The sequence below is a fragment of the Narcine bancroftii genome, chromosome 1, assembly GCF_036971445.1.
Source record: "Narcine bancroftii isolate sNarBan1 chromosome 1, sNarBan1.hap1, whole genome shotgun sequence".
In the NCBI taxonomy this organism is placed as follows: domain Eukaryota; kingdom Metazoa; phylum Chordata; class Chondrichthyes; order Torpediniformes; family Narcinidae; genus Narcine; species Narcine bancroftii.
The window spans coordinates 386,325,600-386,340,284 of NC_091469.1; the positions used below are offsets into that span (position 1 = coordinate 386,325,600).

At 45.3% G+C, this 14,685-nt stretch overlaps 1 protein-coding gene across 1 annotated transcript in view; it reads right to left on the reverse strand.

The window, feature by feature from the left end:
• The window catches only part of LOC138759017 (uncharacterized), a 93,460-nt gene extending 88,626 nt beyond the window's left edge, over positions 1-4,834 (reverse strand). The window contains exon 1 of the mRNA XM_069928819.1: positions 3,440-4,834. Within this exon, the coding sequence (XP_069784920.1) occupies positions 3,440-4,834 (1,395 nt within the window). The remainder of the gene's footprint in view (positions 1-3,439) is intronic.
• Between the last annotated feature and the right edge of the window lie 9,851 nt (positions 4,835-14,685).

The following is a 14,685-nucleotide window of genomic DNA, read 5'->3' on the forward strand; positions in this document are numbered from 1 at the left end:
CTCGGCCTGCAACGCGACATCACAGGCACCAGACTTCACTCCATCGAAGATATCTACATGAGGCGGTGTCTTAAAAAAGCAGCCTCTATCCTCAAAGACCCCCACCACCCAGGCCATGCCCTCTTCACTCTGCTACCAGCAGGGAAAAGGTACGAGCACTCAATGGCACATGTATACCTTCTTCTCCAGTGTCCTGAATAATCAGTGAACCAAAGACTGTGACTTAATTTTCATGCCCTACTATTTTTTCTATTTATAATGTAACATAGTTATAGTATGAATGTTTGCCCTATGATATTGCCGCAAAACACCAAATTTCATGTCTTGTTCAGGACAATAAATTCTGATACCATCTTATTTAATTGTCTTGCTACCTTCAGGATGTGCACATGGACTTTAATTCTCTCTGTTCCTCTACAATTCATGGGTATTTTTTTCTACTATTTACCAGTTACAGGTTGACCCTAACATACAATGGGACTTGGTTCCGGAACTCGCATCATAAGTAGAAATTATCATATGTCGGGGTCTACCTATACAGGTAGTATTCTGCCTTGTCCTCGTTGCGAGGCCTAAGTTCCCACTCTTGCCGAGAGGTCAACGGCTCAGCTCCTGCCAGGAGGCTGATGCTAGGTAACTAGGGGCAGCAGTGTCACCTCACAACCTACTTTGTGATTTGGAATGAATGCAAAGATTGTTGTTGCTCTCCTTCTTCAATCTCTCTCCCTCCCCATCGACGGCAATCTGCGCATGCATTCCAAATCACCTTTTTTTAAAAAAGTGTTGGTTTCGTCTAAGCACATTTCCTTGACGTCACTACAAGTGGACCACCGAAATTATGATACTTAGGGGGTGTTGAGGTGGTGGGAAGTGATCTGCGTGTGCTGATTGGACAGAAGTATTCCTTCAGAGATGGAAAAACAACCATGTTACTACAGGTAGACCCCTTCCCTTTATTCAAAACAGATTTTGATCATATTAACTTTGAAATATCGTAAGTCAGGGACTATCTGTAATCTTTCATTCTGTTTGCCTTCTCCAAATGCATTCTCATATTTCCATTTATTGAACTATAAATACCACAAATACTTTTGACCAGACCATTGATATTTTCCTATATCAAACAACTTTTTTCTTCATTATTAACCAAATTGGAAATTATGGTATAATTTACAAGCTTAATCACAGTCTTGTTTTCATTTAATGTTTGGCAGACATCATCTTCTTTTAATAAATCCATAAATCGAGTAATCATTTGAGAAAATACTTTAGTAAAGCCTTTGACAAGGCCCCACATGGGAGGTTACTTCAGAAGGTTAAAACACTAGGTATCCATGGAGAAGTTGTAAACTGGATTCATAATTGGCTGTGTGGGAAAAAACAGAGAGGTAGTAGCTTCTCAGACTGGAGGCCTGTGACTAGTGGTATGCCTCAGGGTTCTGTGTTTGGACCATTGTTGTTTGTTGAATATATCAATGATCTGGATGATAATGTGGTAAAATGAATAGGCAAGTTTGCTGATGACACAAAGTTAAGAGCTGTTATACACAATGAGGAAGATTTTCAAAGCATGCAGAGGGATCTGACCAACTGGGAGACTGGGCCAAAAAATGGCGGATGGAGTTTAATGCAGACAATGTGTGAGGTGATACATTTTGGAAGGGCAAACCAAGATATGATATACACAGTAAATGGAAGGGCTCTGAGGAGTGTAGAGGAGCAGAGAGATCTAGGAATACAAACACATTGTTCCCTAAAGGTGGCATCACAGATGGACAGGGCTGTAAAGAAAGCTTTTGACCTCAGCCTTTATAAATCAAAGTATTGAGTATAGGGGTTGGGATATTATGTTGAAGTTGTTTAAGACATTGGTAAGGCCAAGTTTGGAATATTGTGTGCAGTTCTAGTCACTCAACTATAGGAAGGATATCAACAAAATTGAAAGAGTGCAGAGAAGATTTACTAGGATGTTGTTGGATCTTCAGGAGTTGAATTACAGGGAAAGATTAAAGAGATTAGGACTTTATTCCTTGGTGTGAAGAATGAGAGGAGATTTGATAGAGGTTTACAAGATTATGAGAAGTACAGGCAGTAGGCTTTTTCCACTTAGATTGGGGGAGATAAATACGAGAGGTCATGCCTTTAAGCTGAAGGGGGGAAAGATAAAAGGGGAACATTAGGGGAAAGTTCTTCACTCAGAGAGTGGCTATCTGATGTGGTGAATGCAGGCCCGATCTTGTGTTTTAAGAATAAACTGGATAGATACATGGATGGGAGAGGTCTGGAGGGTTATGGAATGTGAGGTCAGTGGGACTAGTGAAGATATGGTCAGCACAGACTAGAAGGGTCGAATGGCCTGTTTTCTGTAGTGTTCTATGGTTCTAAAAGCTGTCTTGATGTGAAACATTAGCAGTTTCTCTTTCCATAGATGCTGAATGTGCCAGTGCTTTTTTTTAAATATAAATTCTTTTATATTTCCAGCTGTGTATTGCTTTTATTTCAAATCTCTTTCTAAACATTGGTTTATACTGTCCCTATATTTTAGATTCACAATGCAACAGTGTAACAAGAACAGTCTACCAGTCGTCCACAAAATTCTGGCAGCCAAAAAGGATTGAAAAATGATGCTTGGACCCTTTGCTGTTTCTTCTACTTGTTTCTATTAAGAAAATGATGCACATTTTATTGCAGGAAATTGCTCATCCATTTTTAAAGATGCTGGATACTTAAATTTTATGCTACTCAGTATTTCACATTTTTGTCCTCGATGTCAGTGTCTGCAATATCCACTTTATGATGGCAAAAATCCGAGTGTCACTTCCATGTCTTCTATCTGCACACCCAGATAATCGATTTTTGATTTCTCATTGGAAATATTATTTCCTTTGTAACCCTCTTTCCAATCACCTTTTATAAAGCATCCGGTTTTATTTGGTTTGAGCTACCAGCATTTTTTCATCCAAACCCAACATTCCAATTTTTCCAAATTTCACCCCAGCATTTATTGAATCTTAGTCTTCCAAAATGATCAGCTTTCAGTTTTCATGAACTACTATTTTTGCTCTATTTTTCTTTGTTCATTTCAACATCCAATGGGACAGAAGTGTTTAAATTTAAGATCTTCATCATAAAGGATACAACTTTAATTAAAAATATTTTGGTAATTAGTCTCAATATTATTATATAACCAAATTAATCTGAATGTTGTCTAATACAATATTGTAAGGAGACTGTAACCACTTCAATTTTACACAGTACATATAACCAGAAACCCTTGTTAGAAACAAAAATAATTCACTTAGTAAATGTCTTGTTCATTTTAGATGATGAACAAGTCAGGTATAATCTTAAAATACTGCAACTCAAACGTAGCAAATCAAAAAGATCAAATGATATAGAAAATGTCAACAGATCTTTTTTCAAGAGCTATAATACTTACATCGCACCAAAAAGTCATCCCAGATTTAAAATTTTTATGAGCCAGGGTCCTAGAATTTGCAGAAAGCCAGCTGCCCACAGATGATTCAGTTACCTGTTGGTTAGGTGGGAATTGATCTTTATCATCCACACTTGCTATCACAATTGCAGAGCTTTGAGTGTCATTTGTATCATTGACCATTTCAGCACTCAAATTATTTTTGTCCTTAAGTTCAATTTTCTCTGGCACTGGAGCATTTGACTTTACATTTTCATTACTTTTGTTTTGGAATTTAGAGGGTGTGTTCTTGGCCTTAGCTTGGCCTGGAGCTTCTGCTAATATATTAGAACTTTTGATTGCAATTTTTCTCTTTCCTTTTTTTAAAGTTGGGAATCTCTTTACAATAAGCACACCATCTCTCCCACTAGTTGGCTGTGATTTGACTTTGCACATAAAACCTTCAGTTTTTATTTTGCTATCATATTGTACAACAAGTTGACCTTCACTTGTGTCATCTTTTTCATCACCATTAACTTGATCTTGATCTGATTCACACTGAACTTCACTTTGTCCCCATCTATTTGCCTGATCTTGGACTTTTCTCTCACATTGAGCTTCATCTTGTCCACTAGTAGGGCAAACTTCAAACTGGCTCAAATCACACTGAGTATTATTTTGAATTCTGGTAGGCTTATCTCCAACTTGGTGCAAATTACTGTGAGCTTCATCTTGTCCACAAATGAAAGATCGATCTTTAACTGGACCCATCTCATTCAGAGCTTCAACATTTTGGCTACTCAAAAGTCGATCTTCAGCTTCATCCAATTTATTCAAAACTTCATTATGTTCACCACTGATGGATCGACCTTCAGCAATGCACAATATACTTAGTACTTCACTTTGTCCAAGCAAGTTTATTTGTTCTTGAACTTTGTCTGTCTTACAGCAAGTTTCACCTTGTTCATCATCAGAACCCTGAACTTGAATTTGCCCAGTCTCGCTCTTAACTACATCTCCTTCACCACTATTGCTTTGAGGTTGGATTTCATCCACATTACTCCCAACTGTGTCTTCCACACTAGTGTTCTTCTGAACATGGAACATATTATCACTTACATCATTGTTCACTTTAGTTTGGGCTTTATCTGTGTCACTCTCACCCTCATGTGGTTCATTCCCATTAGCATGAACTTTATCTTGACCTGAAATAGTCTTTATTTCATCCTGACCACAAACAAACTGAATTTGGATTTTGCTTTCAAGATTCTCGCCTAGGACTTTTTCTTGATGTTGCACGTTACGTGAATCTTCGTTTGTAATCTCTTTTCCAACATCATTAGTCGGCTCTTCACTTACATCATTCTTATATGTATCTCCTTCTTTGAGACCAGAAACTGTTTCATCTGCATCATTCATATTTCAATGTACCTAAAACAGGTTAGGAGAACATTTTGAATTGGTGTCACTAAAACAACTCAATCAACAGCGTTAACTCTACAAAATTTGCACATGCGTTCTCTGTGGCACTTAAAAAGGTATTTATGCAATTTAAACCGCAGAGAAGTCAGTGGTGCCTGCAACACCTCTGAGGGGTGAGCGGGGGCTTTAATCGTGGGAACCGTTGACAACAGCAGCACGAAGCCTCGATCGGTATCCAGCTGCTCGTCACCGACTCCATCCCCGCCACCCAGTAACACGTACACTAAAACACACCGCCACATTTTCTCGCGTTGACGATAAGAAATAACAGCGGAGTACCGACCCACCAAGGCTAGAACCCCCGGCCGTCTCAGCTCCTTCCACCGTCACTCCAGGAGACCACAGAACTGCTTCCGTTATGTTTGGAACGTCACTTCCTCTCGTGGTGTGACAGTCTCCCTTCTGCCCATGTGCGTATGGTTAGTAGGAAACACGGACGATTGGAGGCTTCTGATGATGAACAAGGCGAAACTTGAGACAGAGAAAGTTCAGGAACAAATAGTCTGGCTTGGAGAAAGTGTGTTATGCAATGCTGAAGGTGAACATAATGAAATTCTGAGCAAATTGAATTAAGCTGAAGATCAACTTTAGAGTAGCCAAAAAGGTGAAGCTCTGAATGAGTTAGTTCGTTAAAGAGCAGTCTTTCATTTTTGTAGTAAAAACACCAAAATGGTGGAGCAATTAAGCAGCTCACAGAGCGTGCATATGAGGTAAAAATTATACATTCAGTGTTTGGGGCTGAGCCATCAGCTGGACACCTGGGTTACACTTGCGCTCACACCAACGTTTGGGGCCCTAAACAGCCCTGTAATACAAGTGAAGCAACATGAATCTTCAGGGGTCAATTATTGCACCCGATGTTCCCGCTGGAAACAGACTAGGGCCCCTTTGACATCGAGGCTTCAGAACAGGTAATCTCTGGATTTCCTCCCCTTCACCTACCTGCGTGAATGCAAAAAGGGATCGGTATGTTAATTTCTCCCCGGCTTTCCTCCGTCAAGGCACGTCGTATTAGAGGTGGAGCAAAGTCGCACTGCCTCCTGTCTAAACAGTCGAACACTGAAACAGGCTCAAAAGACGATGGCTGATGGTGGCACGATGACGTCATCAGCCTGCGCCCAAAGTGCACAAATTTTAAAATTAAAAGAGACTGTTCCCAGCAAAGAAGCTGTGAACTCAATGATGAACTGTGATGTTGATTCTTTCCAAATTTCATACGGTTTTAAATTCACATGAAGCACAATATTCACCCAATCCCAGACGCAGGAGAAGGTATACAGCCGGTTTACCAATTGAATTTCTCGGCGCGAGAGTTCTTGCAATTGCGATGAATGATTGAAATGGGGTTTGAAGCTTGATTTTTCTTTGTTAGGGTATTTTTATTGAAGTAACACCGCAGAGCCCACTTCACTGACAAAAGACAAAGGAGGAAAAAACCCAACCCCAACCCACCAATTTTCCCCTGCAACCGCTGCAACCGTGTCTGCCTGTCCCGCATCGGACTTGTCAGCCACAAACAAGCCTGCAGCTGGCGTGGACATTACCCCTCCATAAATCTTCGTCCGCGAAGCCAAGCCAAAGAATATTGCAGTAAGAGGGAACCCCAGAGAGCTACAGCTTGTCAAGTGCAGTTATTTGTAGTAACGTTTCACAGAAAGGTAATTCTAGGTACCTGCAGTTAGATTTACAGTTATTTACAGAGACAGTCTAAAGAGAAGAGTAGATCCAACCTTCTGTATTTGTGTAGAGACCCACAGTCTTCTTGTATGTATCCATGCCAAAAGATTTCACTTCCATGTGAGAGTGAAACTGATAACAATATTGGATATATAAATGTATATAGATACAGGTTATATTACTATGGTTATGTCTTTAAAAGAGATAGATTGTGTAACACTTCACAAAAGACATTTAAAATGCAAGAGCTTTGCTGAAGCGAGATGTTGATGCTCTGAGTGATTTTGCAGAGACAATGGAACTGCTTTGCAATTAACTTCAAAAGGAGGTGCAAATGGAACAGAGTCCAGGCTCAAGTACTGATAAGATCTTTCGGAGATTGGGTTTGGAGCCTTGGGAGAGGTTTTTGGTTTTTACAAGCAGAGAGAGGAAAAACAAACAAAATTCTTCTTTCAGAGAAAGAGAGAGAAGTGAGTTCTGCAGTTGAGGCTGCAAAATAACTCAAGGAGGGTAGTACATCCTTGGATAACAAGGGAAACCAGGGAGAGTATCAAGTGTAAAGAAGAAGCGTATAGACTAGCCAGGAAAGACAGAATACCAGAGGACTGGGAGAAATTCAGAGTTCTACAGAGAAGACAAAGGTATTAATCAGGAAAGGCAAAAGAGATTATGAGAGAAAGTTGCCAGGGAACATAAAAAATGACTGCAAAAGTTTTTATAGATATTTAAAGAGAAAGAGACTAGTAAAGACAAATGTGGGTCCCTTGCGGTGAGAAACAGGTGAATTGGTCATGGGGAACAAGGACATGGCAGACCAATTAAATAACTAGTTTGGTCTTCACTAGGGAAAATATGAATAATCTTCAGGAAATAATAGGGGACCATGGGGCTAATGTGTGATAGTACAGATCTATCACCAATGTACATAGTGTATATAGTTACTGTATCTAGACTGTGCTTACAGCGATTGGCTGAGAGCTAAGCCACACCTATTGTTTGGGCCTTAAAGGGTTGTGTCCCTAGCCAGGTCGGATCATTCCGGACTGGTTGGCCACCTGTGAAGAGCTCCGGTCTTTTGCTAATAAAAGCCTTGGTTTGGATCAACAAGTCTTTGGTTCTTTCGACGAGCTCTACAATTTTATTAGCAAAAAGAATTTTTTTTGAAAGGGATGGAGCGTTTAACTCGGCCAGAAAAACTTGATATCGACCCACAGTCAGCTACAGCCTTCAAAGCCTTTAAGTTCTGGCTGCTGAACTTTGAAAACTTCCTGAGATTCATTCAGGAAGAGGAGGATAACCAGCGTCTAACAGCATTGCTGTCTATGGTGTCCTTGAGAGTCTACGAGAACATCCAGGATGAGACCACTTACACCGCAGCCATAAAGGTACTGAAGGAACTGTATGATCAACCGGTGAACAGAGTTCATGCCCGGCTCATGCTTGCGTCGAGGAAGCAACAGCCCGGCGAGTCCAGCAGGGCATATTTACAAGTATTAAAGGCATTGGGCAAGGACTGTAACTGTGTGGACAAAACTGCTGCCGAGATCACGAGCGACCTCGTCCGGGATGCCTATGTGGCCGGGCTCCGGTCGAACGAAGTGAGGCTGCGTTTGCTCGAGCAAGGGGTAGAAAAACTAGAGGACGTGGCCCGGATTGCAATCACAATGGAGGATGCAGCCTTAAAATCCACCGAGCTCTCTAGGGACTGGACCCCTTGTTCTGATGTGAGTAGAGTGCCCTTCTACCCTACCCCTGACGGCCTGTCGGCTGCTGCTACCCTGCCCCGTGCGAACCCGAAATGTTATTTCTGCGGGAGGGACAAGCACAGCAGGTCCCAGTGCCCAGCAAGAAAAGCCAGGTGCCAGAAGTGCCTTAAAAAGGGCCACTTTGCTGCAGTCTGTAGGTCTAAAATGGCCGCCAGCAAACACAGTGCCTCGTGTGAAGCTCAACCGCCACTATCCCATTCAAACTCTTCTTCCCCAGAGCTCTCGTCCAATGAGAGCGAGGGCTCCCCTGCACGGCAACGCCTGACGTCACGGAGACGCCGAACCCGGAAGGGGCAACCCACCGTCGCAACCATGGTGATGGCCTGCCTCTCGCCCCCGTGCGGAACACTTGACACTACCGCCGCTGCTGCCGCCGCCACGGACACCCCCGGGGCCGACGCTACCGCCGCTGCTGCCGCCGCCACAGCCACCCCCGGGGCCGACGCTACCGCCGCTGCTGCCACCGCCGCCACGGACACCTCCGGGGCCGACGCTACCGCCGCTGCTGCTGCCGCCACGGACACCTCCGGGGCCGACGCTACAGCCGCTGCTGCCGCCGCCACGGACACCCCCGGGGCCGATGCTACCGCCGCTGCTGCCGCCGCCACAGACACCCCCGGGGCCGACGCTACCGCCGCCGCAGCCACCCCCGCGGCCAACTAGGTGCTCACCCTAGCGTCCATCGCTGACGACCGCCAGGGCCCGACCGCCGATCGCGAGCAACTACAAACCCCACTACTTACCATTCACCCGCCACAACAGCACTTCCGGGAGGTTCTCCAACCTGCTCCTCGAGCGTTGACTATGTCATCCCGTTGCGTGACGTCATCCCGTTGCATGACGTCATCGCGCAAAACTCGCCTGTCAACTGCTTCAATAACATTAAACCAGCAATGCTCTCATCCCCTCACCAGAGCAATGGAACTGATTAAAGTGCATGGACACTACACCAATTGCTTATTTGACTCTGGGTCAACTGACAGTTTTATCCAGCCAGATCTGGCCCTCCATTGGGGACTTGACATTATCCCCACTACCCAGAGGATCTCATTAGCGACGAGGTCGCACTCGACTGGGATAAAGGGGTATTGCATCGCCACGCTGGAAGTACAGGGCGTGACGGTCACCCACTTTAAATTATTCGTCCTTCCCCAATTGTGCGCCCCAGTGTTGCTGGGATTAGACTTCCAGTGTCAGTTCCAAACGGTGTCCCTACACTTTGGGGGACCCCACGCCCCCCTCTCGGTCTGCCATCGCCCCACTCCCGAAGCACCCGAGCAACCCGCCCCCGTGCCCCGGGGCCAATCCTGCGGCCTTTCCACACTCCGGATTGCCCCGCCAGCACTCTTCGCAAACCTCACCCCTGGCTGGAAGCCTGTGGCCACCAAAAGTCGACAATATAGTTACGAAAACAGGCAATTCATTAGGAGTGAGGTGCGTAGATTGCTGGATGAGGGCATCATCGAACCCAGTTCAAGCCCCTGGAGAGCCCAGGTGGTGGTTGTCAAGAATGGGGAAAAACTACGGATGGTGGTCGACTATAGCCAGACCATTAACCGCTTCACACTCCTGGATGCGTACCCCCTGCCACGCATCACGGATGTGGTGAACCAGATCGCCCAGTACCGCATTTTCTCCACTATTGACCTACGTTCGGCCTACCACCAGCTCCCGATCCGCTGCGAGGACCGACCATTCACGGCCTTTGAAGCGAATGGGCGGCTATATCAATTTCTCAGGGTACCATTCGGGGTCACAAATGGTGTCGCGGTCTTCCAGCGGGAAATGGACAGGATGGTGGACCAGAACGGGCTAACCGCTACCTTCCCGTATCTGGACAATATCACCATCTGCGGCCACGACATGCAGGACCATGACGCCAACCTAGACAAATTTCTTCAAACTGCCCGTCAGCTAAACCTGACTTACAATTTGGACAAGTGTGTTTTCCGGACCACACGACTCGCTATTCTAGGTTGTGTGGTGGAAAACGGGATAGTCATGCCAGATCCTGACCGCATGCGTCCCTTAATGGACTTACCCCCCCCACATACCCAGAAAGCTCTCAAACGCTGCCTGGGCCTTTTCTCGTATTATGCCCAATGGGTTCCAAACTACGCCGACAAGGCACGTCCTCTTATCAAGACCACCTCTTTTCCCCTCTCGACCGAAGCCACAGCGGCTTTCGATCGAATCAAATCTGACATCGCTGCTGCGACGCTGCACGCGATCGATGAGTCTGTCCCGTTTCAAGTCGAGAGCGATGCATCCGACTTCGCCCTGGCAGCCACCTTGAACCAGGCCGGTCGGCCTGTAGCCTTCTTCTCCAGAACCCTCCAGGGTCCGGAGAGTAGACACTCCTCGATCGAGAAGGAGGCCCAGGCCATAGTTGAAGCGGTACGTCGTTGGAGACATTACCTCGCTGGGAGGCGCTTTACACTGTTGACTGATCAACGCGCGGTCTCCTTCATGTTCAGCAACACCCAGCGTGGTAAGATAAAAAACGACAAAATCGCCAGATGGAGAATCGAACTCTCCACCTTTAACTATGACATCCTGTACCGGCCTGGTAAGCTCAACGACCCGCCTGACGCGCTCTCCAGGGGGACGTGCGCCAGCATACAGATGGACAGACTACGGAAACTCCATGAGGCGCTCTGTCATCCAGGGGTCACTAGGTTTTCTCACTTTGTCAAGGCGCGCAACTTACCCTACACAGTTGAGGAGATCCGCTCCATGACCCGAGCCTGTTCGGTGTGCGCCGAATGCAAGCCCCACTTCTTCCGTCCGGATAACTCCCACGTCATCAAAGCCACCCGCCCCTTCGAGCGTCTTAGCGTAGACTTTAAGGGACCCCTACCGTCGACCAACCGTAATACCTACATCCTTACGGCCATCGACGAATACTCCCGCTTCCCATTCGCTGTGGCCTGCCCAGACACCACTGCCACCTCAGTGATACAGGCCCTTCACAGTATTTTCACCATCTTCGGGTACCCCAATTCCATCCACTGTGATAGGGGGTCCTCATTCATGAGTGCAGAGCTGCAACAGTACCTTCTGGAGTGTGGTATTGCTTCAAGCAGGACCACGAGCTATAACCCACGCGGTAATGGCCAGGTCGAGAGGGAGAATGCCACCATATGGAGAGCGGTTACACTGGCTCTCCGGTCTAAAGGTCTCCCCACCTCTCACTGGCAGGAGGTTCTCACTAGTGCCTTACACTCCATCCGCTCCCTCCTATGTACTGCAACAAATGCCACCCCCCACGAAAGGATGTTCTTTTTCCCGAGGAAATCCGAATCGGGAACCACTGTACCGGCATGGCTCACCGTCCCTGGCCCCGTCCTTTTGCGACGCCACGTCCGGCACTCAAAGAACGACCCCTTGGTCGACCGAGTGACTCTACTCCACGCGAACCCACATTACGCATACGTGGAGTTCCCAGACGGGCGGGAGGACACTGTTTCGGTGCGGGACCTAGCTCAGGACGCGGTAGACCCAGCAAACCCCCCAACTCCTTATGCTCCAGGCCCCGTGCCGCAACAGAAGGACCAACAGCACCCCAATGACTCGGGCCACCCTGCCGACAAAACGACTGGGGAATTGAGCGACGGAGCAGTCGCACCCGATGAGCCCGCTGGCGACACCACTCCAGCGACCCCAATCCCGGCACCACGGCGGTCACGCCGGATGGTCAGACCCCCTGACCGCTACAGTCCTTGACCTACCCCTTCCTTTTCATTCTCTCCCTCGTTTTTGTTTTTTTTTTCCCAGGGTCAATTCTCCAAGAAGGGGTGAATGTGATAGTACAGATCTATCACCAATGTACATAGTGTATATAGTTACTGTATCTAGACTGTGCTTACAGCGATTGGCTGAGAGCTAAGCCACACCTATTGTTTGGGCCTTAAAGGGTTGTGTCCCTAGCCAGGTCGGATCATTCCGGACTGGTCGGCCACCTGTGAAGAGCTCCGGTCTTTTGCTAATAAAAGCCTTGGTTTGGATCAACAAGTCTTTGGTTCTTTCGACGAGCTCTACAATCAGGAAATAATAGGGGACCATGGGGCTAATGTGACAGAAGGACTGGGGAAAATTAAGTTATGAGGTTGTGTTGGATAAATTGAAGGGATTAAAGGCAAACAAGTCCCCAGGGCCAGATGGTCTGCATCCCAGAGTGCTAAAGGAAGTAGCCCATGAAATAGTGGATGCATTGTTGATAATTTTTCAAAACTCCTTAGATTCTGGAGTAGTTCTTGAGGACTGGAGGGTGGCTAATGTATCTCCACTTTTTAAAAAGGGAGGGAAAGAGAAATCAGGAAATTATAGACCGGTTAGCTTGACATCGGTAGTGGGGAAAATGTTTATTAAAAATGTGATTGCGGCACATCTGGAAAGTGGTGAATTCATTGGTCAGAGCCGGCATGGTTTTATGAAGGGAAAATCATGTCTGACTAATCTTAATTGATTTTTTTGAGGATGTAACTAGTAGAGTGGATAGGGGAGAACCAGTGGATGTGGTTTTCCTGAATTTTCAGAAGGCTTTTGATGAGGTCCCACACAGATTACTATACAAACTTAAGGCACACAGTATAGGATATATGGTATTGAAGTGGATAGAGAATTGGTTGAGAGAGGAAGCAAAGGGTAGGAATAAACGGGTACTTTTCGGAATGGCAGACATTTACTAGTGGGGCACCACAAGGCTCAGTGCTCGGACCCCAGTTATTAACAATATATATTAATGATTTAGATGAGGAAATAGAAAACAGCACTTCCAAGTTTGCAGACGACTCGAAGTTGGGTGGGATTGTAAGCTGTGTAGAGGCTGTTAAGAGTGTGCAGGGTGACTTGGACAGGTTGGGTGAGTGGGCAAGTGCATGGCAGATGCAATATAATGTGGATAAGTATGTGGTTATCCACTTTGAAGGAAAGAATGGGAAGGCTGAGTACTATCTTAATGGTATCCAATTAGGAAAAGGGGAGATGCCAAGAGACCTGGGTGTCGCTGTGCATCAGTCATTAAAAGTGGGCAGGCAGGTGCAGCAAGCAGTAAAAAAGGCGAATGATATGTTGGCATTCATATTAAGAGGATTCGAGTTCAGGAGCAGAGATGTATTGATTCAGTTGTATAGGGCCTTGGTGAGACCTCACCTGGAGTATTGTGTTCAGTTTTGGTCTCCTTATCTGAGGAAGGACATCATTGCCATGGAGAGAGTGCAGAAAGGGGGAGTCACGTGATGGAGTAGTGGCCGGTCAGGGAATTCCAGCCTTCTCCCGAAAAGTTTAAAAAAAACACACAAAGCACAAAGGTACAGATTACAATTTATAATAAAGTAAAAATAAAGGTGAGAAGAAAATGGCAGCGAAGAGAGAAAAGTCAAAAACAACGGGAAGAAAAGAGGAAGAAAGAATGTCGGAAGAAGAAGGTGAAGGCCTTACCTGTCCGAAGAGGCCCGCTACGGAGAGAGAAGCCCGCTCCCTCAGGTCAGTGGAAGTCCTGGGCTTGGGACTACAAAAATGGCTCACAGAGCCGAGTAAAAGTGCGCATGAAAAAAAACACACTGACGGGAGGGGGGGAACAGCTGCGGAGTCGATCTCCACAGCTGAGAGAGACACCTGCAGCACAGCAGCAGGTGCAGAACACAGACAATAACGACAAGAAAGAAGAGGGTAAAAAGAAAACAAGGAAACAACAGATGGTCAACCCAGAGGAAGAAGAAGAACTGAAAGAAATGGAAGAAGAAGAGAAAGGCAAGACAATGGATGTATCTTTTTTTAAAGAATATATGGAATCAGTGAAAGAATGGCAATTACAAGAATTTAATGAGATAAAAAGAAGAATTAAGAATGCAGAAGAAAAAATGAATAAAATAGAAATGGTCATGTCAGAGATAGGAAAAAGAATGGAAAATATGGAAGAACGAGAAATAATTGTAGAAATGGAAGTAGAGGACTTAAAGAGAAATTAGAAGAATCTAATAAAAAAGATAAAGAGGCACATGAGCTGTTAGCTCAGCAGATAGATATAATAGACAACTATAATAGAAGAAATAATATAAAGATAGTGGGCCTTAAGAAAGATGAAGAAGGCAAGAATATGAGAGAATTTATAAAAGATTGGATCCCCAGGGTCCTAGGAAGACCAGAATTACAGGAAGAAATGGGAATAGAGAGGGCACATAGAACTTTAGCCCCGAAACCACAACCGCAGCAAAAACCAAGATCCATTTTAGTAAAATTCTTAAGATATACAACAAGAGAAAATATATTGGAGAAAGCAATGAAGAAAGTAAGAGAAAACAAAAAGCCACTGGAATATAAAGGTCAAATTTTTTTTTTCTA